Below are 26311 nucleotides of genomic sequence, written 5' to 3' on the forward strand. Positions count from 1 at the left end.
CCACTGTTCATTGAGGGTACGATTGAACACCACGTGTCCCTTTTCCCACATGGGGAGGGTGGTCCTATGAACATTCATCAGAGTTTGATTTAATTACTTGTAGAAACTTACGAGAATGGACTTCTGAAATAGTAAAGAGGCGGATGCAGAACCGTCATTGTCCCTTGCTTTTCGGATTGACATAATCCAATAAAATAATTTTAATGTTTTAGAGTATTGTCAAATTTATTCGTATTTTCTTTTTTGGAATATTTGACCCTAAACATTTTATTTTAAGTCAAAAAATGCTTTTGTTAGATGAAAATTGTTAGTCAACTGACGATCAACGTATAATACTAATTAAGTAAGAACACGTAGATCGAGATATTGATGTGACGTATCTAAGTCATAATATATGATGACATGGCACCGTCACGTCATAATTTTAAATAAAAATTAAAATATAATTCTTAATATTTATATATTTTTATTTAATATTTTTTGTCGAATAAGATAATGATACATGTCAACATCATATTGGTTTAAATTTAAATCAAACAACAAAACATGCTTAGTAATCTTCATTGTTATTGCAATATTTCTTCACCCACAACTCCATTCAACCTTTATTCAATGAAGGTCGGGCATGCGTCGGTACCGAAATTAACACCCCGAACAGGACCAAGACTGTGTGGAGATGGTTAAAGGACATGAAAGAGAAAAAGAAAGAAGAAACCAAAGCTCACAATACACAACTACAAGCCTCTCTCTGTTGTTGTGGTTGCCTCCGTCGTAGCAGCCATTGCGGCGACCACCGCAACTTATTCTTCATCCCCCACCTGGGGAAAAAACGAACAAACGGCTAAGACAGACATGACAATCGCATCAGCGACAACGTTAATAGCCGTACAATGCGTGGAGGCTGAAGCTATGGGAGCTTATTAGGGCTTTATACGATGTACGTATATGTATGCATGCATGTTGTTAGCCGTTAGTCAGCTGATTCAACAATAGTTAGTATGCAGTTAGTTGTTAGCTGTTAATTAGACTGTTAGTGGCTGTTAGCTTGTACACGTTGGCAGTAACTGCTTATCAAGCTGTGTATAAAGAACCTGTAAGTGTGTTACATGCACAATAACATTGATCAATGAATATGCTTGTATTCAACTAAATTGTTACATCTCAATATGGTATCAATTGCTGGCGGTTCTAGGTGAGTTTGAGGAATATTTTTCTCTCCGCTACTCGCGAATATCTTTGTGTCTCGTTCATGATATGGATCTTCAGCTTGGTTGTGCTAAGAACTTCTCGAACAAGAAGGTCAACATCGTTCTTGATGAGACCAATTTCTTTCTATGGAAGCAGCAAATCCTCTTAACCATCAGAAGCCATCGTCTTGAACGACTCTTAACTGGAGTATTACTGCCTCCACCAAAAACTGTACTTGGTGAGGATGGTGAGGAACGTGTTAATGAAAGCTATGAAGAGTTTGTTGCACAAGACAGTGTTGTTGCTTCTTGGCTCCTATCGACCATCAGCCCTCATCTTCTTCCTCAATTCGTAGGAGCAAAAACTGTTGCAACAATTTGGCGGATTGTTTTGCAGTTTTTTACAAATAGGTCCACAACAACGTTAATGAACCTCCATTACAAACTTCACTCGTTAAAGAAAGGTGATGACAACATGTGCACATACCTTACTGTTGAACTATGTTTCGATATAACAATTTAAGGCAAAATGGTTTTTGGACTTGAATTGAATTTACAAAATGGTTTTTGGACTTGAATTGAATTTACAAAATGTTTTTGGACTTAATTGAATTTATTCAAAATTTACAAAAATAATTCAAAGTTCTTTTAATTTAAAATTGAGCACAAAAATGTTTTTATGAATAGTAATTTACTATTTGAACAGTAAATTACTATTTGAACAGTAAATCACTATTTGAACAGTAACCCGAGGCTCAAAAATTCCAGTTTGTAAAAGGGGAACCGATTCCCCCCAAGGGGGTACCGATTCCCTCATTGTTCATCAGCCCAACAGTCATAATATTTGAATATTATGAAGGGGTATCGATTCCCTATGAAGGGGTACCGATTCCCCCCATTCTGGGTAGCCTTTTTGAGTAGAAAAATCATTCCCAAACGGCTCCAAAACATCCCCAACGACTAGATACGACTTCAAACTCATTCCAAGCTATAAATACAAGCTAATGACACTTGAAGAAGTAAGAGAACAACTATCCAAGCAATCAAACACAAGAGAAGAGTTTTTCAATCTTATTTCATCTTTCTCTTGTAAATATTTTGTTCTTGTAAGCTCAATCTTGTAAACACCTACCTTAGAGAGGTTTTCATGTTTACATTTATTATCCTTTTGTAAAGGGGAAAGGTTATAGCTTAGCCCATGTAAAAGCTAGGGAAAGGTTCTAGTTTAGCCCGGAAAAACTAGGGAGTTTGTAAAGTTACTCTTTATCCTCAAAAGAAAGAACAAATTAGTGAATTTGTTGGAAAATCCTTGGTGAGGAGCTAAGGTAGTGGACGTAGACTTTGATTGAGAAAGTCGAACCACTATAAATCACTGTGCAATTCTCTATCTTTCAATCTCCTTACTCCTAAACACAAAACCGTTCCGACCCCTCTTTGCAAATCGTTTCGGTTGTCGTTTCGAGCTTCCGAAAATCCTAACACTTACACGAGTCAAATAGGTGTGTGATGCACTTAATTCTTGTGGGAGTGCTATTTCTCATTTAGAGCACATCGTTACGATCTTAAAAGGTTTACCACGTGAATACCAGTCATTCATGGCCATTATAATGACCATGAAAGAAACATTGTCCCTTGACAACATCTACACTATGTTAATGGATGTCGAGTCTCAATTGGCAAGGTTTGATGAGCAAGTTGAGTTACTTCCTATTAGTGCGAATGTAGCTCAGGGAAATATAAGTCGTGGGTCATTCAATTCTGCTAATCATCAAGAATCCAGGCCAAATTGCCCTGCTAATGGACCTGGTATTAGAAATCAAGGCAGGGGGCGTGGGCGAACCAAGTTGCAGTGCCAACTATGTGGCAAACTTGGCCACTTAGTCGATCGATGCTGGCATCGATATGATGAAGAGTTTACCTGTGTAACAACTAACAGTTATGGATCAACAAAAGAAGGCTCAGGGAATGCACGTTATGCCTCAGGGAAAGTTAATTTAAACTGTGAATGTTGTTCTAAATGATGCTTGGGTGCACCCTCTTCTAGCATGCAACCACAGTCAAATGTTGTCATTGTTACTGCCGATCGATGGGTAGTGGACTCGGGGGCCACTCATCATGTTACCCCCGATGCATCCAACATGGTTACCCAAACTGACTTCATTGGACCAGGTAATGTAGTAGCTCTTGACATTGATAAGGTTGGCAAAGTTGTTATTCCTTCTACTTCTCGTGCGCTATTACTAAATGATCTGTTACAGGAGTAAATCCCAAATGTAACGGCATCCTCAAGATGCTTAGCCAGTTCTGATATCGTGCAAGAGAAGTGTAGATTTTTCGCGCTCGACTGGAGCACCAATGTAGACCAAAATGCCCCACACATATAATAGTTCTGCCTTCAAAATAGTTTGCCCTGGCATTTCGTGTCTTTCACATATGATTTGTAGGACCTTTGCAGTAGTCCTCTCTTCTTCAAAGTGCTCTTTTCCTGAAGCTGAATGGTAGTAGAATGAGATCTCTTTTTGCTCCTTTTTGTTGTGGCAACTTGAAATCATTTGGGCATCAAATTCGTTGGAGAGGTCGAGGCCATCCTTATGCCAGTAGCCACCATCGTGTATGACCTTGTTCTTTCCTAGGTTAGTCAAGTAAGCAAGCAAAACAACACTAACGAGAAAATTAACAATGTTAGCATGCCACAAAATTGTTGCGGCAAATAATAATTTCTCATTAGGGAATTTTTTCTTAATCTCTATTTCATTCCTTAGTTCTTTCACAATTTCTAGCCTAGAAAAATAAGCAGCTAGTTGGGGTTTAGGATTAGTAAATTCAATAGAATTCAAAGGTTCAAATTTCATACCCGGTATAGCTTTGGGTGAGCTAGACTTACTCATCTCCTTTGGAATATCCTCGAGCTCCTTCAAGTGATTATCAATGCATAAAAATTTGTTGTGGCAAAATTCTGTAGCGTTTTTTTGGTCATCATCTTCTATTGATGGGAGTTTTTCTTTTGCCGTGGTAAAATTTTTCTTTTCTTCATTGGTTACACTCTTCGAACCCTCATCATTGTTTTCCAGCAAATGTAAATCTTCTTGCACCTTCGGGTCTTCGTGCACAATCTCATGATCGGGATCTCCGAGTGTCTCTCCCCAAACTTAGCATATTTGTAGATTTTGGTATCACTCCTTAAGGTGAATATACCACACTGCTCTCTGTCTTGAGCCTTAGTGACTTCAGTATCACTAGGTAGACTGTCATATGGGCAAAAATGTAATGTTGTGGCAATTCGGCCAACCTGACCCTCCAAGGCCCGTAAAGACGAGTTGTGACTTTGAAGCAAAGCTTCTTGGCTTTTTATAGAGGTCGCATGGTCATGCAGCATGGTCTTTATTGTTGCGATAAAATCTTGCATCGTGGCCTCCAAAGAACTTGTGTTAGATGAAGATGGTACTCCCTCATTAGAATTATACCATGGCATATTCGTTTGAAAACCCTGGGAGTCACTGAAGTTCTACTGCCTAGCGGGATGGCTAGAGTTGTTGGTTCATTGATTTCCCCATAAAAAGTTTGGATGTTGATGTCATCCAGGATTATATGTGTTTGAATAGGGGTTGTTGTTGCCTCGATTGTATTTGCCCATATAGTTGATGGATTCTTGATTGATCAGGCACTCACTCTCATTGTGATTGTCGTTGCATAATAAACATGTTGAATTGGCTGCCTTCACTTCTCTCACCTCGCTTGGCCTTTGTAAGTTCTTCAACATATTGGTGATAGCATCAAGTTGGGCGTACACCGAATCCTTAGAATCTAGCTCGAAAGCTCCATGTGATTTTCGCCCAAGGCCAAGCCTTGTAGATGAAAATTGGTAATTGTTGGTGGCAATCCTATCCATAATGTCAAATGCCTCTGTTAGTGATTTGTCAAGTAATGTCCCATTTTCCGAGGCATCTAGCATCATCCTCGTGGGTGCATTGACTCCATTGTAGAACATCACAACTTGAGTCCAGTCGTGGAATCCATGATTGGGGCACTTGTAAAGCAAACTTTTGTATTGATCCCAGCATTCATACATAGACTCTTCATCGCCTTGGTGAAAAGATGCTATGGCATTCCTAAGATGGTTGTTCATATTCGGTGGATTATGTCATAACAAATATTTTTTGCACAAGTCAGCCCAAGACCTTATCGAGCCGGAAGGTAATCCATTGAGCCATGCCCTGGCGTTATTTTTCAAAGAATATGGAAATAACTTCAATTTCAGTACATCTTCATACACTCCTTATTGTCGAAAGCAGTCATAAACCTCTAAAAATACCCGAACATGTTGCCTTGCATCCTCATGAGGAGCACCACCAAACTGTCCAATAAAGTCCAACATGTCGGACATAACCGGTTTGAGCTCGACGTGGGCTGCCTGAATCATGGGTTCCACAATTCCATGATGCAGGCCGTCCATGATAAGGTTTAAATGATCTCGAATAGTATGAGGCCTAGATGCATTCCCAGTATTTGGAATTGCCTCGGTATTCTGATCTTCCACTTGAGTCATTTCTTGATTTCCAATTTGGTACATCTTTGCTTGAGCATGTTGAGTATGTAAAATACAAGCCTGAAAAAGACAAGGAAAATAACAAGTAAAACTATACAAAAAAAATTGAACAAGTAAAATAAAAATACTATGACAAAACTAATTAACTTCCAGTTGTCAATCCCCGGCAACGGCGCCAAAAACTTGTCCGCTCGATATGAGTACTATAAATGAGTGTGAATATATGTGCAAGTATACACAATCGAACAAGTAATACAGTGATAAGTGAGTATTGTCTCCACAGGGATTGGAGGAAATTAAATAAGTTTGTCAAGGCACTTTACTTTGTCACCTAAGTAAAGTTAGTAATGGTATATACAAATAATAATGCAGGGGCAAAATGGAATGACTGATGTGGAAGTGGAACAATGGTAATATGGTAGCAAATAGATATGTCGTGGCAAAATAGATTGTGTTTAATGCAAACAAATAAAAATGTCAAGGCAAAATAAAATGTAAATATATGATTTGATTAATAGGACTTTGGCTTTCTCACACGACAAACAACTATGGAAGTGAGTGATAGGAGTCACTAAGGAAAATCTAAGTATACTTCTCCGAATGGTCTTTCTTCTATACCTAGTCTGCCCGACAGAGTCTACTAAGATGCCCTATGCTATCTCTAGTAAGGGACTCGACAGATTAAAGATGCCCTGGCAAAACCGATTGGCGTAAACCCCTGTAGTGATCCTATTGGTCCAGATAACAGGATATGTCTCGGCAATACCTTTTTTGCAGCAACATTAAAATATAACCTATCGTTCATGCACAACTCCTTTTAGTCGAATGAAATCCTAGCATTATCTCTAAGGTGGATTAGGCCTAGTTACTACCTAGAACCCCTTGTTTATGCAGATCCTCCCTAGTTTCTCTCGAACACTAAGGATATGTTACCTAGGTATTCTCTCGAACCCTAAGAATCTCCTAAGAAATGACTACTCTCGTAGCTCTTACAACCTTAAGGCATTAAACTCCATAAACAAAACAGATTATAGCATAGAAAAATCAACCATTCATTGAAATAAAAATTAAACATCCAAATGAACTCCCACCAAATAGGATTAGTTCATGGTGGGTTCGAAATAAGCAAGCACAAAGTAAGATTATCCGTTCCTTATAACCCAAATAACAAAATATAAAAACAAAGAACTAAGGGAAGGAGAAAAAGCCTTCGATGTGCACTGCCGGAGCTTCCCTCGACCACCACAAACTGCCCCAGCAAACTAGCTCCTATCGGATGCCTAGAACGCCACTCCCGCAGGCTTGTCACGGAGAAATACCACGGCAAGTAGGATTGGCGGAGAAAGATAAGGTATTCTCTCTCTAACTTTTTAAGCTCTAAATCGGGTGGAACCAAAGTCTCATTCCATATGGCTTCATCCTCTATTTATAGGGGAAAATTAACCCTAGGACTTGGTGTTGAAATTCGTAGGAAACCCAAACCATGCTTAAATAACGTGGGTATCGGGCAGAGTATAGCAGTGATCCAGTCTGGGTTACCGACTGAGTACCCGACATAATCCCGTTGCAGACGCCCAAGGACAGATAGGATCTGCAAAGCAGACGGCGTGGTCAGCAGGATCGACTGTAGCAGCACCGACCCCTCCAGGCGGATATTCAAGACAGATTTCTCGGGCAGAACTCTCGGAAAGTCGGAGACAGCTGGCTTCAAAAATATCTTCTCGCACTTTAAGCGCTATCGAAATGTCAGTCGAACTTGGCAATTTCATTTTGCTCAGTAATCTCCTTATGTACAACATTTTATTTCCTTTTCTCATTGCTTTCAATTCCTGCGCATCATCAAACAAGCATCTTTCCAATAAAGTAGCACCGCTTTAAAAGTAAAATGCCACGGCAAACCGAAATCCACCACATGCAACTAAATGCTTCTAAATGCATCTACATGGTCCTAAATGAGCCTTTAGACATTTAATAACTTAAGTTAAAAGGTCCCAAAATGTGGCCTTTTACGGAGTTATCACACCCCCAAACTTAAGCTATTGTTTGTCCTCAAGGTGAAAGGGAGTCAGCCTATCACTCTACTATCACACACTCTAGGTGAAAGGGAGCATACCTTTTACCCCCAATCTAGTCAGGTAAAGTCACGTGACTACTTTCATTCACTTATATGCCCTGGCATAGCGGAGTGTCCCAAATTAGCACTGGTTCTACTATCCCAAGCCTCGATGCCTGTAACATTATAGTCTTATGCAATTATCACGGCGGTTGGTCTCACGAACAAGCTCCTAACAAAGGTGTTGCAGGGAATTTCTCCCTTTGAAAAACTCTATGGCAAGCAACCATACTACAAGTTGCTCAAAGTCTTTGGATGTCTTTGCTTTCCCCACCTTCAACCGTTTCAAAGGCATAAACTAGACTTTGGATCTCATTCTTGTACGTACTTGGGTGTTAGCCCACAATATAAAGGCTTTAAGTGCTTAGCTCGGGATGGGTGAGTTTATATCTCCAGGCACGTGGTGTTCAATGAATGGCACTTTCCTTTTAAAGAAAGACTCAATTACTCGGACTCTACTGGTCAACACTCATACTACCCTCAGGAACTCGAAATTGTGTCGAATGTCAAACAACTGGTGAACATACAAGGTGACAATAATCAAAGCCTGCATAAATCGTTGAGTGGTGAATCTCAAACATATGAAGATAATAGCAATATTCATGGTGAACTTGACATGCATGTGCAAAACATCCTTGAACAACATGTTAGTAACAATGGCTACAGTTATTCACATTCAAGTCAACCTGATCAGTATTCGGTACAGCTAAACAGTGAGGACACGAGCGCAGTGGCCATGAGTGCCAATCCAATTTACCACACACAGTCCAAGCATGTTGAATTGGATGTGCATTTTGTAAGGAAAAGGTTGTTGTTGGGCATATTTGTATTAACTATGTATCTGCTGCACACCAAGTGGCAGATGGCCTCACTAAACGGTAATCAAAAGAAGCATTTAAGGAGTTTCGAGACAAAGTATGTGTTGTGTTGCGATGAAGGAAGGAAGGTGGAGATACAGGGAGAATATTAGGGGTTTATACGATGTACATATATGCATACATGTATAACACCCTCAGCCCGTATTCGACCCGGATCCTAGTCTGAGGTGTCACATTTACTTTTTAAAACATTTACTTGCATAAAATAGTGAGTAATTTAAAACTTTTATAACATATAACTTATTCAAAATGTTTACCGACTTTTGAGTACATGTCAACTAGAACTTTATATATATAAATACATATTATTCACCTCTCTTCTGATCTGACCTTCAGTAAGGAGAACTGACCTGTCTTGCTCCACATTGCTCTTTACTCTTCTTCTCGTTTCTGTAACCTACGTGTAAATCACTTACACACTAAGTCTATGACTTAGTGAGGCAATAAACATATAATGTAAACTATAACTTGTAATCATGCATGAACAATTACTGCTATCACATCATACCCAAACATATATACATTCATATATATATATATCAAATCCACACATGCATATAATTATCTTCTTTCCTATCATTATCATATTATCATATTTATATTTCTATTGTTTATATGATCCATTATGTTCATATCATATATCTTATAACATATACAATAATCACTAACACACATTTATCATATCATATAATTCATATCACAAAACACATATATACATCACATACATTATATTCAATGTTATCTCTTATTAACCCATGTACACCTGTGAGAAATATAGATATGTGAGTCTATTGAGGTTGTGCACTATGTTTTCACCACAGCTCGTATGGGGTCCCACTAGTGGCTATGAAATTTTGTCCCGAAGGACCACTATGAAATATCCCAAAGGATCACTGTTTGTCCCGAAGGACCGCGTATACCCTCGACTCTTGGCATACCAACTATACCTATAGCTCTCGTATCATATAACATGGGCATTATATTTATATCACTTTACATGTACATTTCACTTTTCATATGATTTCATAATCATATGTCTCTTAGCTTATAACACTTCTCTTGTGTTCATATGGCATGTAACTCATTGTCATCTCTTATTCTCATATGATTCTCATACATCAAGTATATCACATTCATATCACATATTCATATAGGCTCACGGTTTTTATCACCTATCTTCTTATTATATTATTCATATCATATAACTTATTGTCACATAATCTCATATCACATAACATGTATTATTCAAGTATATTCACATGTCACATGGATATGTCTTTTCATGTATTTACTTTCATCATATTCTCCTATGATTACCTATTTTATCTCATAACCATATGTTCACATAAGCCACATAACACATACAAAAACATATCCACTCATATAATCAAACATACATATATTTCATGTCATTCACCTACTTATAATCAATACTTCATGCACTTTAACTATCGGAAATAGACTTATCACAAGTCCAATTTCCATATCATTCTATAAAATAAGATGCACTCACCTTGGCCTCACTAAGTTCCAATCCCATTTTATGATCATTTCTTTCAATCGAATCTTAACTTGATAATCGTTCTGGAACTTGTTCGTGCTCAATATATATATAATCATACATTGATACATATCAGTATCCAATTGATATATTCTAATATATCATTTCTTAGGCCAAAAGAAAGGCCTAATTCTATTTTCCCTTGAAGTGCATCGGTACATTCTACAGTGTATCGATGTATCCCTTAATATGTGCATCGATGCACTACCCCATGCATCGATACACAATTTACATTTGATGTTTCCATTTTAAGGGGTGTATCGATGCACTCCCTATGCATCAATGCATTCATTGCATTCGATGTTAATTTATTTGAGAGTGCATCGGTACACAATGAATGTGCATCGATGCACACAACCCAGAAATTCCAGTTAGAGCACGACATTCACTTTCTTTTTAGCTCAACTCTTTATATTTCATCCCCTTTTATATTCTTAACTCACATACACATATACAAACTGATTTCTATTCATTAATCACCTCTTTAACATCAAAATCCTATTCTCCATATGTAATTCAAGAATTACACTAAATTTTCAACATGTTCAAAATTCAATTCTATTGTTTCTAACTTCTTAATTAAACCATTGGCAAGTCAAATTTGGTCTGGAAATCCCATAAATGTTTTTTTTACCAAGATTTCATTTATTCACTTACTTCCACTTACTTCCTTTGATCCTTTCTATATCTTTCCTCTTATTGTTTTATGACAAATTAAGCTTCCCTTAAGCTTAAGAGTCACTTGATAATCAAAACCAAACTTAAAATTCAACAAGAAATCAATTAACCAGAAACTCACCTTTGTTCTTGGCTTCCACGTGAAGAAGAAAAAAAAAGAGAAGAAGAGAACTCTGGAGAAATCTCTCGCTTTCACATGGTTCCCTTATCTTATAAAGGAAAATAAAAATCTTACTTGTCAATTGACCATTTTACCCTTTAATTCATTCAACAATTACTAGACAACCTTCAACTATATTTACAATAAGTCATTAAACTATTTAAATATTCTACTTTTATCACCAAATTTCAACAATTCTCATTTTTAGTCACTGACTCGGATTTCGAGATGTTACAACATGCATGTTGTTAGCCTTTAGTCAGCTGAGTCATCAACGATTAGTAGGCAGTTAGCAGTTAGCTGTTAGTTAGGCTGTTAGTGGTTGTTAGCTTGTACACATTGACAGTAACTGCTTATCAAGCTGTGTATAAAGAACCTATAAGTGTGTTGCCTGCACAATAATCTTGATCAATGAATATGTTTGTATTCAACTAAACTGCTACATCTCAATAGAGCTGAATGTTGTTAACTTGCTTCGGTTGTCAGCTCCGTCGTTCATGTTCGTTCCTACGATGACATTATCACCCTCACCGTCGCCGCAACTACATGTAAATAGAATATGTCTTTCTAATGACCGACCCTCATTTTAAACAAAAATAAACCCAAACTCGAAATTGACTGGAGATTTCCCCCCTTCATATGCAGCTTTACATGAAGCAACAACTATAAAGAAAGTATGGAACATGGCAGCGATACTTCCATCTGAGATAGGACTAGCTGGTGGATTGTATGGTAAAAGAAATAATTTCGGCCACTGGAACCACAATTATAGCAGAAAACTCACCGACGGAGACCCTCTCTTCATTGTCTGTACCAAAGAACTTCTTTCCAAATGCAGTGAACTTCTTAAAAGAACCCGCAAATGTCAGAAAAAAAAACTTCATTTTCACAATGTGATTACACATTTTCTAGAAATAAGATTACAAATTAACAAGGTGATTTTGAAGATGAAAAGCAAGCATGTGGCTGGGACAATTACCAAGAATAAAAAGAGAAAGTTGTAGTAATATAATGGCAATAAGGGATGAAGAATGTGTTTAATAAAATGTGTGAGAGAAATAACATATATGTTAAATATTTTGTGTTGTAAAAGATACACAAATGAAAGATTTGACTTGGTGATTAGGTATTAAGATATTAAGCATGTTGACCCATATTCAGCTCCTCACAAAAGTTTGTTTAGTTTGGTTTAAATTTAAAAAATATGGTTTTGACATATGTCATCATCTTATTGACCAAAAATATTAAATAAAAATATATAATATTTTAATTTTTATTAAAAAATCTGACATCACAGTGTCATGTTATCATCTATCATAATCTAGATACGTCGCATCAGCATCTGGGTTCGCATGTTCTTACTTGGTCAGCACCATGCGTTGACCGTCAATTGACTAATAATTTCCATCCAACAAAAGTGTTTTTGACCCAAAATAAAACGTTTACGAGTCAAATGTTCCAAAAAAAATAATACGGATAAGTTTAACAATACTATCAAACGTTAAGATTATTTGATCGTATTATGCCTTTGGGATTTGGCCTTATCACCTCTCAACAAGCTCAATTAAGGCCCTCACGGTTCAACCACCATGTAAACATTTTTAGTGTAAAATAAAGACGAATATTCGATCGAGTTAAATTAAATTTAAATAAACTTAAAAATTCAAATTTGACAGCCAATTATTTCATTTGATTTGCTTTCTACATGCTTCTTCAAGCTCTATCAAAATCATAGACTGTATAGTCTATAGCAACTTATTAGCAAAACCACCCTTGAAGTAATACAATTAATTTATTAACGAATAAATAAATAATTGTAAAATAATATCAACTTATCTCGAAATGTAGACTCCAATCTTCTTTGTTATCAATAAATTAGTTGTCCACGTTATACCCTCAAAAGTTGAAGGGCACGTGTCCCAAATGTGGTCCCTGAGTTAGTGAGAGTTAAGACCTGCCTTTATCATCCCCAACAAAACATTATTAAATGAAAAGCATTCACTAATTTTTTTTTAAATTTTACAGATTAGATAGAAAAATAATCTCTAAATTATTCGCATAGGATATATCACGTTATGTAAAAAATAAGATCAAATATTTTGTTTTAAGAAAAATGAGTTTCATGTATTTATTATTATTTTTATCTAATATTAGATAACTTCATCTGAAAAAATTTATGAGTTTCGCATTCTATAAAATATAAGATCCATTAAATATGTTTTATAAGATACGAGATAATTCTACGTTAACGATTTGGGAGTTACTTTTTAACTAATCTAATATGGGGATTGTTTTAAAAAAATAGTTAACGAGGGTTTTTCATTAATAATGCCATTAAAAGGCATACTTTTAATTTTTTTAAAGAATCGAGGATCCAATAGTGCGCCCCCAGTTACACATTTCACATGCTCATTGTACTATGTTAAAGATATTTTTTCAGCTAATTATATTTTTTTCAAAATTTTATAAGATCATTAAACTAGTACAAAATGATTATTGAAGTTACTGAACAATTGCAAAAATGACCATTAAACTTTCTAAATAGTTATAAAATGATTATTAAATTTATCAAATTATTACAAAAAAATATTAAGCTTCTCAAATAATTATTAATTTTTTAAAAATCATTACAAAAAATGTTATTAAACTATTATGAAATGATCATTAAATTTTCTGAATCATTAGAAAATGACCATTAAACTTATTAAATTGTTATAAAATGATCTTTGAAAATATGTAAGTAATTATAAAATATCATTAAATTTATTAAAATACCACAAAAATAGTTATTAACCTTATCAAATTATCTAAAATTTATTATTAAATTTATCAAAATTTATTATATTATATAACATTATAGGGTTGCAGATATCATTTTATGATAATTTAATAATTGTAATGATCGTTTTATAAATATAATGATTCTATGGTCAAAAAATTATTTTATATTATTTTTTAATTAATTTGGATATGTATAAGGTAATATTTATTGAAAAATAATCTATTGAAAAACAACTCTCAATCATTTGACAATATCACTTATATCCTTAACATTCACTTAAAACCTCGAAGAATAACAACAATTGGTCATTCGATTCTTGCTCTTATATATTATTTAATTACAAATACACAAAAAAAAAAAAAGCAAAAATGACCCAAAACCCACCACCAAAAAAGGATTGGCCACGTGAAACCCAGTCAGATCTCCGATGAACTACGTGGCTAACTCCCATTGGTTCTTACCTATTCTATCGTACGGACGGATGCAGACGTGTTTTCAACCTTGTACGGACCAAGGTAGAGAGAGAGAGACTTTTTAATGGTGTCCGGGTGAGTGTTCAACATTTTCATGCAACCGAAAGAAGAAAGGTAAAAACCAACAGGTGTCACGCGTTCAGGCGGTGGGCACACATTTTAGGTGCATCCGTCTCGCCCGTCGTGGAATCACACGTTTTGTCATTTTATTCTCTGTTGTTCTTTTTTTGGGAGGTCGTCTTCAATTTTTCCAAAAGAAGAAAGGGATTAGGTTCTTCACTTCCATAGACTTTGCCTATTATTATGATATCCTCCTGTTTTTTCTTACTTATTTACTACTAAAATATAGGGTTAGAAAAGCTTGAGTGAGTGATTGGCCAAGTCATTTCTCAACTGCAAAATCTAGGGTTTCTGTTAGATTTTTCATTTTCAAGAGAAAATTCCTGGAAAATAAAAAAATCTTCTTTTTTCCCTTCATATCAATCCAACTTCTGCAGATTTTTCTGTCATACTATTTTCAGAGATCTTTTTCCCCTAATCTGGGTATTTTGGTTGTCAACATCAAAATTCACTTTGAGTTGAGACGAATTATTTTTCTGGGTTTGTGCTTGTAGGAGAAAATGGTGAGAACGAAAACCCAGATGAAGAGAATAGAAAATGCAGCAAGCAGGCAAGTAACCTTCTCAAAGCGAAGAAATGGACTGCTTAAAAAGGCCTTTGAGTTGTCCGTTCTCTGCGATGCTGAAGTTGCACTCATCATCTTCTCCCCCAGAGGGAAATTATACGAGTTTTCTAGCTCCGGGTGCGTAATTTTCTCACCGTCTTGCTATATATCCTGCAAGTTTCTAATATTTATTTGTTTTTGCTAACTAAATCTTGGATGATATGAGCAAGTTTCGGTAATTGAACTTGAATTTTAACTAGAGAGTCCCCCGCTGTCCTACCATGTACAGTATATAGCAGCAGGTAAGTACTAGGAGTCGTTGATGATCGCAGGCTTTAGCATAAGGGGGGTCTGATTTCTGATCTCTTTAGAATCAAATCTTAGGACTTGATTTCGTGATCTGTTGGGGTTCCTTGTTTATGTGTTGCAGATTCCCAGACAAAAGAAAAGAGAGATCTTAATTAGGGTTTAATGTCTTGGGTTAAGATATAGTGAGATTATTAGTCGCGACAGCTTGGGAGTTGAGTCATTTTTAGAAGGCTTACTTTTACTTAACTAGCATTACAAGGGTTTTAAACATTAATGAAAAATAAGCATGGAGCTGCAATATATATATATATATATATATATATATATATATATATATATATGTACCACATGCAATGATTTTATGAGAAAAAAAATCTTGTTTCTTTCTAGCTATAAAATCTTGGTTTATGTTCAAATCTCGTATACATAAACTTCACAGGTGATGGAAAGGTTAAAAAAGTCTCATTTATGGACTAAAAAATAGAATGAAATTAGAAATTGGAAGTGGAACCTATTGACTGTTGGGGGCTCTGAGTTGTACTTGGGTACCTCGAAATTCAGCTAGTCTTAAATCAAGACAAAAACACTCATTTGATCACAACAAAACTAGTACAACTTTACTAAATAGGAGGACTAAGTTGTAAAATAGATCAATCAAGAGACCACCAATACAATTGATAATAATTGTAGGGGTTAATTATGTCAACTTATCAATGCAGACATGGTAGTTTAGAAAATAGGTATGAAGTATCAAAACTCTTAAATTGGAAAGTCTAAAACACAACTCATTAATCTAAGGTTAAAAGTGATATAAATGGGTTGCAACCAAAAAATCTTATTAAAAGAGTAAATTTTAGGTTGCACAAGATAACATTTTAGGTTGAAATAAAAAATATAACATTCTTAATAATATTTTCGGTTGTAACTGAAATTATTACAAATTGTATAATTTTTTTTATTGTAAATCCACCGTTGTGTAACTTTTTTGGTTACAACCTTAAATTATGCTATCGCACGACAGAATTACCCCTCTGACTCTAATCTGAAAGTATCAAAACTTGCTTAAAAAGTCTAGAAACTTCCTCTCACAATATCAAAACTTGAACCTATAAGACACACCAAAACTAATTTATAACACTTTAAACTAACCTCAACCATCATTTATCATATAACACTCAAATTAGTTAATAACATGTCTCGTTCAATCATTCACACTATTCAAACATGCTTGCACCTGAAAACAAGTATCAAACTTATGCTAAAGGATCAGTTTGTCGCATATGCTAAAGTATCAAACTTATAGTTTGATGCATAAGGGACAAGCTCACTTAAATTACTATATCATACTATTAATCATTTCATATAGGAGTGAGCTTTCGATCGAGTCAAGTAAAATGATTTCGAGTTATTAGAGTTGACGTGTCATATTTTATAACTCGAAGTTGACTTAAAATTTTATAATATGTCAACTATATATGTAATAGTACTAAGATAACCATGGCGTATTTATAACTTATAACACATTTCAATTGCAATATCACATATGAACACATCTTATGACATATTTTCATAATCCAAATCAATTCAGACATATCTACTTTACATCGGTAAAACTTTGAACTCATTACCACATTCATACACTATTGTTTACACACATTTGACTATGTTGATAAAAAAATCCAAATTTAGACCTACTCCACTTTGGCTTTCAATGATTAATCTCTCCTTTATTTTGCTCTCCAAAGTCTCCTACACAATTTGAGTTTCACAACACATCATATACACATTCAAAGCATGATATACTAAAAATTAATCTAAAATTTCATATTTGGATTCTTGCATGAACCAAGGATGAGGAGTTAGAGTTCATGAACCAAAGATTCCTAGACAATAATCACTAATCTAATGATATATAAAGATGGCTAAGTCCATGGGTAATCAACATGAGCTTTCAAATTAAGAATTTGCCTCTCAAATAATGCTAATTTGAACTTTCTCTTTCTTAATGTTTCAAGCACTCATCAATGGTGAAAACCAAACAAGAAAACGAAAACGATAAGAATGGTAGAGAAGGAAATGCCTTTCGATGGGGGTAGGTAGTTCTTTCTTGTGGGTTTTGACACACCTTGATATAGATATATATGCTTTAAAAATGAAATTCTGTTAAAATGAGTCATCATGTTTTATACAATATAAAAACTTAATTATAGATGTTACAAGAATGAAATGATGAACACAATAAAATGTTATTAACGAACTTAAAAGAACCAGGTCGTTTACTTTTATACCACCATCTAACCCTCAATAGAACTATGTTAAAAAATAATCTTTATCGACCTAAATCCCTTTTTAAAAAAATCTCTTTACATAACAACCACAAAATTTAAAAGTTTGAATAATTGAAAAAATTTAGTATTAAATTATGTTATTTTTGGTCTTTAATTAAGTAATTTGATTGTTTTATGATTTAGTTCCTGATTTTATTTTTTTAATTCTTCATTCATTTTAAGTTTATTTTGATCGAATTTAAACCATATTCACCTTGTTCACTTTAGAATATCTATATAACTTCAATTCTACTATTTGATAATAATTTTTCTCTCTTTTTAATTTAATCTCTCAGATATATATCTTGTTTAATTTGGTCCTTCAACTGCATCTCTTTGAAATTATTTCTTCCTATCATTTTGTTAATTCTTGGCTTAAGGGTCACCTTTGTCCCTATAGTAGACTCAATTTATCATTTTCGCTCCTATCGTATCTACGCACCAATTAAGCCCTCAAAGTTGTTTAATTATATCATTCTATATACTACCTCTAACTCAAAACCCAAGTTAGGGTTTAGAGTTTATGGTTTATGCTTTAGAGGTTATGGGGTTATGGCTTGGGGTTTAGGGTTTAGAATTTATAATTTAGGGTTTTAAGTTAAGGGTAGGGTATAGAATGATGTAATTGAGCAACTTTGAGGGTTAAATTGATGCGAAAATACGATAGTGGTGAGAGTGATAAATTTGGTCTACTACTACAAGGGCAAAAGTTACCCTTTTGCCTTAATTCTTTTATACTCCCATCAATATTTTATCATTAAAAACCCCTTCTAAAAATGGCATGTGAATATATTATATAATTTTGGATGATTTATTAAATAACATCATAAATCTTATTTACGTATGTGAAAAAATAAATAAATATGTGTATATTATAAATGATTAAAAATAAATAAATGTGTATATCGTAAATGATTAAAGAGAATAGTTTAATTGAAACCAACCCTGCTTGAGATTGTGAATTGTGTTGGTTGTAATCTTCGTTTTTTTCTTGAAATATCCAACGCATGGATATAGGGACATGATGTCCAAATAGAAAAACTTCTAAACAAAAAATTAACCATGCCTATTTAAGATAGGCACGATGGATATAGGAATATTTTTTTGAATAGACGAATATATTACCACATAATTTTTATATGGTATGAAAATAAATAAAATTACAAGATGAATGCGAGTAAAATTTGTCACTAATAGAAGACAATTTAGATTTCAGAGTGCTAACATAGGCGTGCATCTTTCACCGTAAATACACGCCAGAATCTAACGCTTACACCCAAATTCGAATAATTTAACTTTGAAATATTAAATTGTGGTCGAAGGTAACTAAATTAAACACAGGCTTGTATACCTGATTTGGTTTCAAACTAGGTAAGATTTAGTTGACCTACAAGCTTCAATGCTTTATTATATAGCATAGAAATTTCGTACTGCGAGAGCTTCATCTCCCGCATCTCGACTAGTATCATGTTTATTTTGTAAACCTAGGATGTCTCGAATCAAATTGGACAGTGCAGTGATTATAGTGTGTGTTTTGAGGTGCTTTCAGTGTGAACAAAACCATAGAACGATATCAAAAGACTGAGAAGTTTGTCTATGGAATCAGCAGCAAAGCAGTAGACGAAAATATGCAGGTAATATATATATAAATATATACACACACATACACTGAACTAGGCCAATAATACATGCATTGAGTCATGTCGGTCGATATCTAATGATTGAATTTGCGTGGGCGCCGTGAAGAATGTAAAGGAAGACGCTCAAAGCATGGCAAGGAAGATTGAATTACTGGAAGATTCTAAAAGGTTAAATAAATCCTCGAGCTTCAAACTTGTTCTTAATGTTGAGTTCATGTTCATATTTGGAATCCCTTCTCTTCATCTTCATGCGTAAACCACTGTATGTTTCATAACAGAAAAATGTTGGGACATGGACTAGAACCATGTTCTGTTGATGATCTGCAACAGTTACAAAACCAGTTGGAACGAAGCTTATGCAGAATTAGGGCAAGAAAGGTACATCCAAATCCATTATATAGTTACAAATTTTCATTTTCATGTGTGTATGAATATAGTATTACCGATAAAATCTTAAAGAAATTATTTTAATGTGTTGCAGAATCAGGTATTCCTGAAGCAGATTGACAAGTTAAAGGAAGAGGTGAGCCATTTTGCATTCTTGCTTAAAGTTATATATTATACGGTGCTTAACAGCATAGATTTCGAGTATGTTATTTTGGATGAATAATTAATTAAGTTAAACATTGATTCAGGAGAGACGCCTTGGGGAAGAAAATGCAAATCTGCGTGAAAAGGTATTTGATCTCTAATCATCCTCCCTGATAACATGATTTTGTTTGACCCGCTAATCATATTCATATATATATTAAACGAATGAAAATGAATATCTAGATTAACATAATAATAAAAAGATTTTAAAAATTTACAATGTGACATATTAGTAAATTTCTTATACCTCTTCATTTATTTAATATTCGTCGATATTTTAACGTCATTATGTAACATATTATTACATTCTAATAATCAGTGTGAGATGCGACAACGAGAATCATCGTCAACAGGCCTGTCAGGTGAGCTCCAAAATCAGAACATGGAGGTGGAGACAGAATTGTGTATAGGACTCCCGGAGAGAAGAAATATCCAAAAACCCTAGTATTAAAAGCTCTATGGGTGATTATTCAATTTAAATGAAGCTTCGACTTCTACCTTCATCTTATTAAAGAGATCACATTTCATTAAAGAGGTTGCAAATATTTAAATTTGAATGTAAGAGACTTGTGGAAATGTGACATTAAATTTGTGTGATAAGATGATTTTATGGTGTGAAATGTAACGTTTAATAGAATAAAATTTTCAAATTCTCTTTTTTTATAGTTTAGATAATTATGTCATAACTATATCTTTTGTTTTTATAAATACAGAAAATGATTTGTTTAGGTTTTTCTTCTATTTTCTTCTCCCTGTACTCCGCGACCTTTTTAATTTACAGAGGGAGGGAGGGAGCAGCTACCAACAATCGATGCAACAACTCCCTCTTTACATCAAATCAAAATGAAAATTGGGATCCAAAATCAGTAAACTAACAATAAAATAGTTGTTTCCCCAGAGCAGCAAATTCTTTGAATTTTGATACTTCAGAGCATGAGGACGCTCACAAGTATGAATATCTGATAAACCCCGAGCTTACAGCATCGTTTCTTCCGACTTAGCGAATTGTGGTTCTCCCCAAAGATGATGCTCCTATTTCGCTATCATTAGAGATCATGCCACAAACATATGTGTTGCTTGCTTCTATAGACCATTGCATGGCAGATGGTTGCATCGATGCCACAAAGAAGAAATCTTGAAAGAACTTGATGTGATTAGAGGCAAGCCACAGAATAATATTCAGGCATTTACTTCTCAATTAAAAGCAGTCATTCAACAGTACAAAATCAAAGCTACTTCATTCCCTTTGCTCCCTATGAAGTAACTCGCAATCCCCACCAACAAAAAATAAAGTTGCGACTTACGAGAGTGCAATTTGATCGATACCCAGATTAAATGGGCAGTAGAAAGAAGACCAGAAAATTTGTTAAGGCCATAGTTTTTTTTTTTTTCTCGGCAAAAGAGATTTTATTAAATAAATCATGAATCAATAGTCTCGTTAAAAACCTCCCTAAATCGAAGGAAAAGAGTACTCTTGACTAGGAGCAAAATACAACTCCAAACGAAACAAAACACACAACTCTACCCCTACAAATTTGAAACTCCTTTACCAAAGACAAGGCTAAGAACATATCAACATTACAACAACCAACAGCCTTTTTGCAACAGCAGTACCTTCAATTAACACTATAAAGACTTACCACAAACAACATCTCTAGAACCAGCACAGACAAACCGAGCAGAACAAAACAAATCTAATATTACAATCAGAGCTGCAAACGAAAATTCCAGCACTATAGTAGTTGAGCAGACCGACTAGCAACATCACAAAACTTCTCCCCCATCAACCGCAAAGCAAAGCCATTCCATTACGATCACGAGGCACGTAACAACAAACACTACTTAGAACATCCAAACAGCCTATCAAATTACAGGATGAAACATTGGATAAACTCTTCGGGGGACTCCTCTTTGACCAACAAGTCCTCGCAAGACACAAGAATCCAATCACCTTAGCTCACAGTCAATTGTAATAAATACACTACCCACCATTTCCACAAGGTTCCAACAACCAAGCTGGAAGGAAGACAGTAAATTGTCGCACCAACAAACAAATAAACAGAGCTTAACAGCCCTTATGGACATCAGAAAACAACCAAGCCTAACACACCACACCTAAAAGGTCTTGAGTCTACGCATACCATCATTATCTAGCCAACTTGCCATCCCTTGGCACTAACAGTCACAAGACAAAAATGCACATTTTAAATTAAGCTAAAAAATAAGGTAAAATCTCAAGTCGAGTGAAACCTCCTTAAATCTAAGATAAAGTGATAGAAAGAGGAGTAAATACCCATATCAAATTAGAATCGACTAAAAACTTAATTCAACTCATGTACATACCTAATTATTTCACTATTAGATAAAAAACCTCCAAATATCAAGTGAAAATAAATATTTAAAAATATTCTTAATCTAAAATAAGTTAAATATATTTATTTTTTAAATTTATAAAACGTTTAAGAAATTATTAATTGATACACCATCATTGATTGACGTTGCATAAATAACATATTTATATCATATATTTCGTTATTTTTCATATTTTAATTTATTTAAAAAACATTTAATATCACCTTACTAATTATTTTTATAAATAATATATTAAATAATTATTTATATTTAATAATAATAACTTAAAATATAAGTTTAAAAAAATTTATTCCTCTTCTCAAGTGAGAATTGTGACATGGTTCGGTTAATCCGTTCTATTTTAAATAATTATTTAATCTTGAGTAATAATAATCCATTCTATTTTAATATAATATTATTTTGAGGGAAGGTTATGATACTTCGATTTAACGGGTTTCCATCCGATCTTATAAGATGAATACTTTTTTTTTGAAAATTTAATTTTGAGGTTGATTGAGTTTTTCAAATATATGATTGAATTAGGTTTGAATTTATGGCGAAAAACTATCAATCATAGATAATAACATAATGAACTTAGGGATGGGCATGAAATTCGAATCCGACGAGTTTCGATCCGATCCGACCAGATCGGGTTGGTTTTTTTTTTAAAAATGGGGTTTGGGTCGGATCAAGTTTAGGGTGAAAAATACCTGACCCAACCCGAAAAATATATAATTTTACATTATATATTTAGGAATAATTACAACAATACCCCTCTATATATTATTTTTTTCAATTAAGGCACTATTTTTATTGAATAAAAATAGTTTTTATTATTTCGGGTTGGGCCGGGTCGGGTTTTTAAGTTATATATCGGGTTGGGGTCGGGTTAGGTTTAGGGTGAAAAATACCTGACCCGACCCAAAAAATATATAATTTTACCTTATATATTTAAAAATAATTACAATAATGCCCTCTCTCTATATATTTTTTCAATTAAGTCACTGTTTTTATTGAATAAAAATAATATTTTTTTATTATTTCGGGTTGGGTCAGGTCAGGTTTTTAAGTTATATATCAGGTCGGTTTGGGTCGGTGGAATCTTGTTTGGTCGAGTCGGGTCAGATCTTGAGTGGAGGATTCCTTGTTCTCGGGTTGGGTCGGGTGGACCAAAATCTGACCCAACTCCATCCCTAATGATTTTTTCAATTAAGTCACTGTTTTTATTGAATAAAAATAATATTTTTTTATTATTTCGGGTTGGGTCAGGTCAGGTTTTTAAGTTATATATCAGGTCGGTTTGGGTCGGGTGGAATCTTGTTTTGGTCGAGTCGGGTCAGATCTTGAGTGGAGGATTCCTTGTTCTCGGGTTGGGTCGGGTGGACCAAAAATCTGACCCAACCCGACCCATGTCCATCCCTAAATGAACTCTTATATATAGTTAGAAATAATTGCAATAATATCATTTTGTGTATTTTTTTAAAACTAAATCTCTATTTTACATAATAAAAAGTATATATATGTGTGTATTAGGTGAGATCGAGTGCATATTTACTCAAAAAATAAGATAAAATCTCAAGTCGAGTGAAACCTCCTTAAATCTAAATCTAAGATAAAGTGATAGAAAGAGGAGTAAAATACCCATATCAAATTAAAAACTTGATTCAACTCATGTACATACATAATTATTTCAATATTAGATAAAAAAACCCTCCAAATATCAAGTGAAAATAAATATTTAAAAATGTTCTTAATCTAAAATGTTAAATATATTTATTTTTTAAATTTATAAAACGTTTAAGAAATATTATTTATTTAATAATAATAACTTAAAATATAAGTTTTTTTAAAAAAAATATGTATTCCTCTTCTCAAGTGAGAATTGTGTCATGGTTCGGTTAATCCGTTTTACTTTCCCGGGAATTCTTGGTAACAATCAGTACTGAAAGGAAGGAAAGGATTAAGTGCGGCCGAAAGCAGAATCTGAACCGTTACACTCGAACCTGTCTGCTAATAATTGGGCCAGCAGATTGGAAAGTGGCCCAACTCATTTCACTCATTCTCTTTCTCCTACTATTATTTTTCCAATAACCTTCAAATTTAAAGTTTAATTATTTCAAAACTAATCATATTTATGTGGAAATTGTAACTAAAATTTATATATAATTATGCAGATAAAATAATTAATAATCAAAGTTAAAAATTAAAAAATATTGCACCTTTAAATAACGTTGAATATATTAATTATATTAATAAATTAAGTCGACATATTCGTCTCCTAATGAGGAAATACTGATATAACCCGTTGGACTATTAATTAGGGATGCTCATGGGTCTGGTTGGGTCGGATTTTTGGTCCACCTGACCCGACTTGAAAATTATAAATCTTCCACCTGATCTGAACATAAACCCAAAAATATACATCTTCCACCCGATCTGAACCCGATATGATTTTTTCAGATAAAATCCGAACACGGGTTCATCCCGACTAGAAATAATATATTTAGTAAAAAATATTATTTTTATTCAATAAAAATATAGATTTAATTAAAATAAAATAATATATAGATGGGTATTATTATAATATCTCTAAATATATAAAGTAAAATTATAATTTTTTTTGAATCGATTAATTTTTTACCTTAAATCCGAATATGATATAACTAGGCTCTAATTTTTTTTAAAAAAATTTGACCTATTAGATTAAAATCTTTGTTTGGATCCCATTTCTGTCCCTAAAGATGATGGAAGATTTAATTGAGGAGAGGAAAAAGGTTGATTGAAGTTATAAAAGATGCAATAATTATAATGAATGGTTGAAGGTTGAGTTAAATATGACAGCCTTGAATTTATAAGGTCTCCCCCCCCCCCCCCCACATTGGACAGCTGTCAACCGCATATCCCACTCCTACTGCCACCTTCTGATTATTGATTCACGGGGAAAGTAATAATTGCCAGTTTCTCTATTGAATTGTAGTATTTCTTAATTAAGAAAACCCAACTTTCAAGGATCTTTGGCTGATTAAAGTCATCTACGTGGGGTTGGGTAATATGATTACAGGGGTATATTTATGGTTTTAGTCCCTCTATTGTATTTAAATATCATCACGAGTGTATATCATTTTATCCCCACTTCTGTAATGTTATTAGTTGGCTCAAATAGACGGGGACGGACTTAGATCAAACATTTAGGAGGACGAGAATTTGTTAAATATTTGAACTCAAAAACTGATAAAGATAAAAAAATTATTTAATTAATATTTAAACTAACAAAGATCTAAAATACTACTTTATTAAAATAATTTGGGAGGGGTCACAACCCTCTCTCTCAATGAATATAATAAAAATTGATTAGATCGCCCTCTAAAAATTTTAAATTCTCATATAATTTATATATTTTTTTATATTTTATATTTATAATATTGTTATCTCTTAAAAATTCATAAGTTTCTCCTAGAATTTTATAAATCTTCTCTGATATAAAATTTTGTATTTGTCCTTAAACATGATAATATTTATTAGAGGCTTATATAATAAATAAGTATCTAAAGTATATCATTTTTTCATACAAGTAACTAGAAATTTTTTTGATCAAAATAAATACCTTAAGTTATTTTTTGTCAAAATAGATATTTAAAATATTCAAAATTTTTATCTAAGTACCTAAAATATTTTTTAGGTAATATCATTAGTAACCTTTTTTTAGAATATTTTTTTTGAAACAAACTTTTTTAGAGTTTAGGTGAAATAGATTGAGGACTTAGTAGTTTCTTGACCCAAAAAAATTGAGTACTTCAATGTAGGGGTGTTCAAATAACTGAACTAATTCGGTTAACCGACCGAACCGAATTAGTTCGGTTAATTCAGTTCGGTTACCGAATTAGTTCGGTCGGTTAATGGTTAATAAAATTTTTAGAATTCGGTTAACGGTTAATTTGGTTCGAATTTGGTTAATTAACCGAATTAATCGAAATTAAATTTTAAATTTTAAATATATTATATATAACATATGGGTTCAACTCAAATAATTTAAAACTCAATCAATAATTT

The 26311-nt window shown here is 33.7% G+C and overlaps 1 protein-coding gene across 1 annotated transcript; it reads left to right on the plus strand.

Moving 5' to 3' along the window:
- Nucleotides 1–745: 745 nt before the first annotated feature.
- LOC120173211 (agamous-like MADS-box protein AGL14) lies at nucleotides 746–20403 on the plus strand. Its single transcript, XM_039180445.1, has 9 exons — nucleotides 746–756; nucleotides 14613–14649; nucleotides 14993–15180; nucleotides 19228–19312; nucleotides 19425–19486; nucleotides 19597–19696; nucleotides 19800–19841; nucleotides 19954–19995; nucleotides 20229–20403. Exons 3-9 carry the CDS (start codon nucleotides 14999–15001, stop codon nucleotides 20352–20354), a joined length of 639 nt encoding a protein of 212 aa, XP_039036376.1. The 5' UTR covers nucleotides 746–756; nucleotides 14613–14649; nucleotides 14993–14998; the 3' UTR covers nucleotides 20355–20403.
- The last annotated feature ends 5908 nt before the right edge of the window (nucleotides 20404–26311 follow it).

This window comes from Hibiscus syriacus, unplaced genomic scaffold, assembly GCF_006381635.1.
Source record: "Hibiscus syriacus cultivar Baekdansim isolate YM2019G1 unplaced genomic scaffold, ASM638163v2 tig00111942_pilon, whole genome shotgun sequence".
Taxonomy (NCBI): domain Eukaryota; kingdom Viridiplantae; phylum Streptophyta; class Magnoliopsida; order Malvales; family Malvaceae; genus Hibiscus; species Hibiscus syriacus.

Excerpts from the sequence above, each read along its gene's own strand:
- LOC120173211 (XM_039180445.1), top strand. The coding sequence starts at position 14,999 with ATGGTGAGAACGAAAACCCAGATGAAGAGAATAGAAAATGCAGCAAGC. Across the intron at positions 15,181-19,227 it reads TACGAGTTTTCTAGCTCCGG|TGTGAACAAAACCATAGAAC; the intron begins GTGCGTAATTTT and ends AGGTGCTTTCAG. Across the intron at positions 19,487-19,596 it reads TTACTGGAAGATTCTAAAAG|AAAAATGTTGGGACATGGAC; the intron begins GTTAAATAAATC and ends GTTTCATAACAG.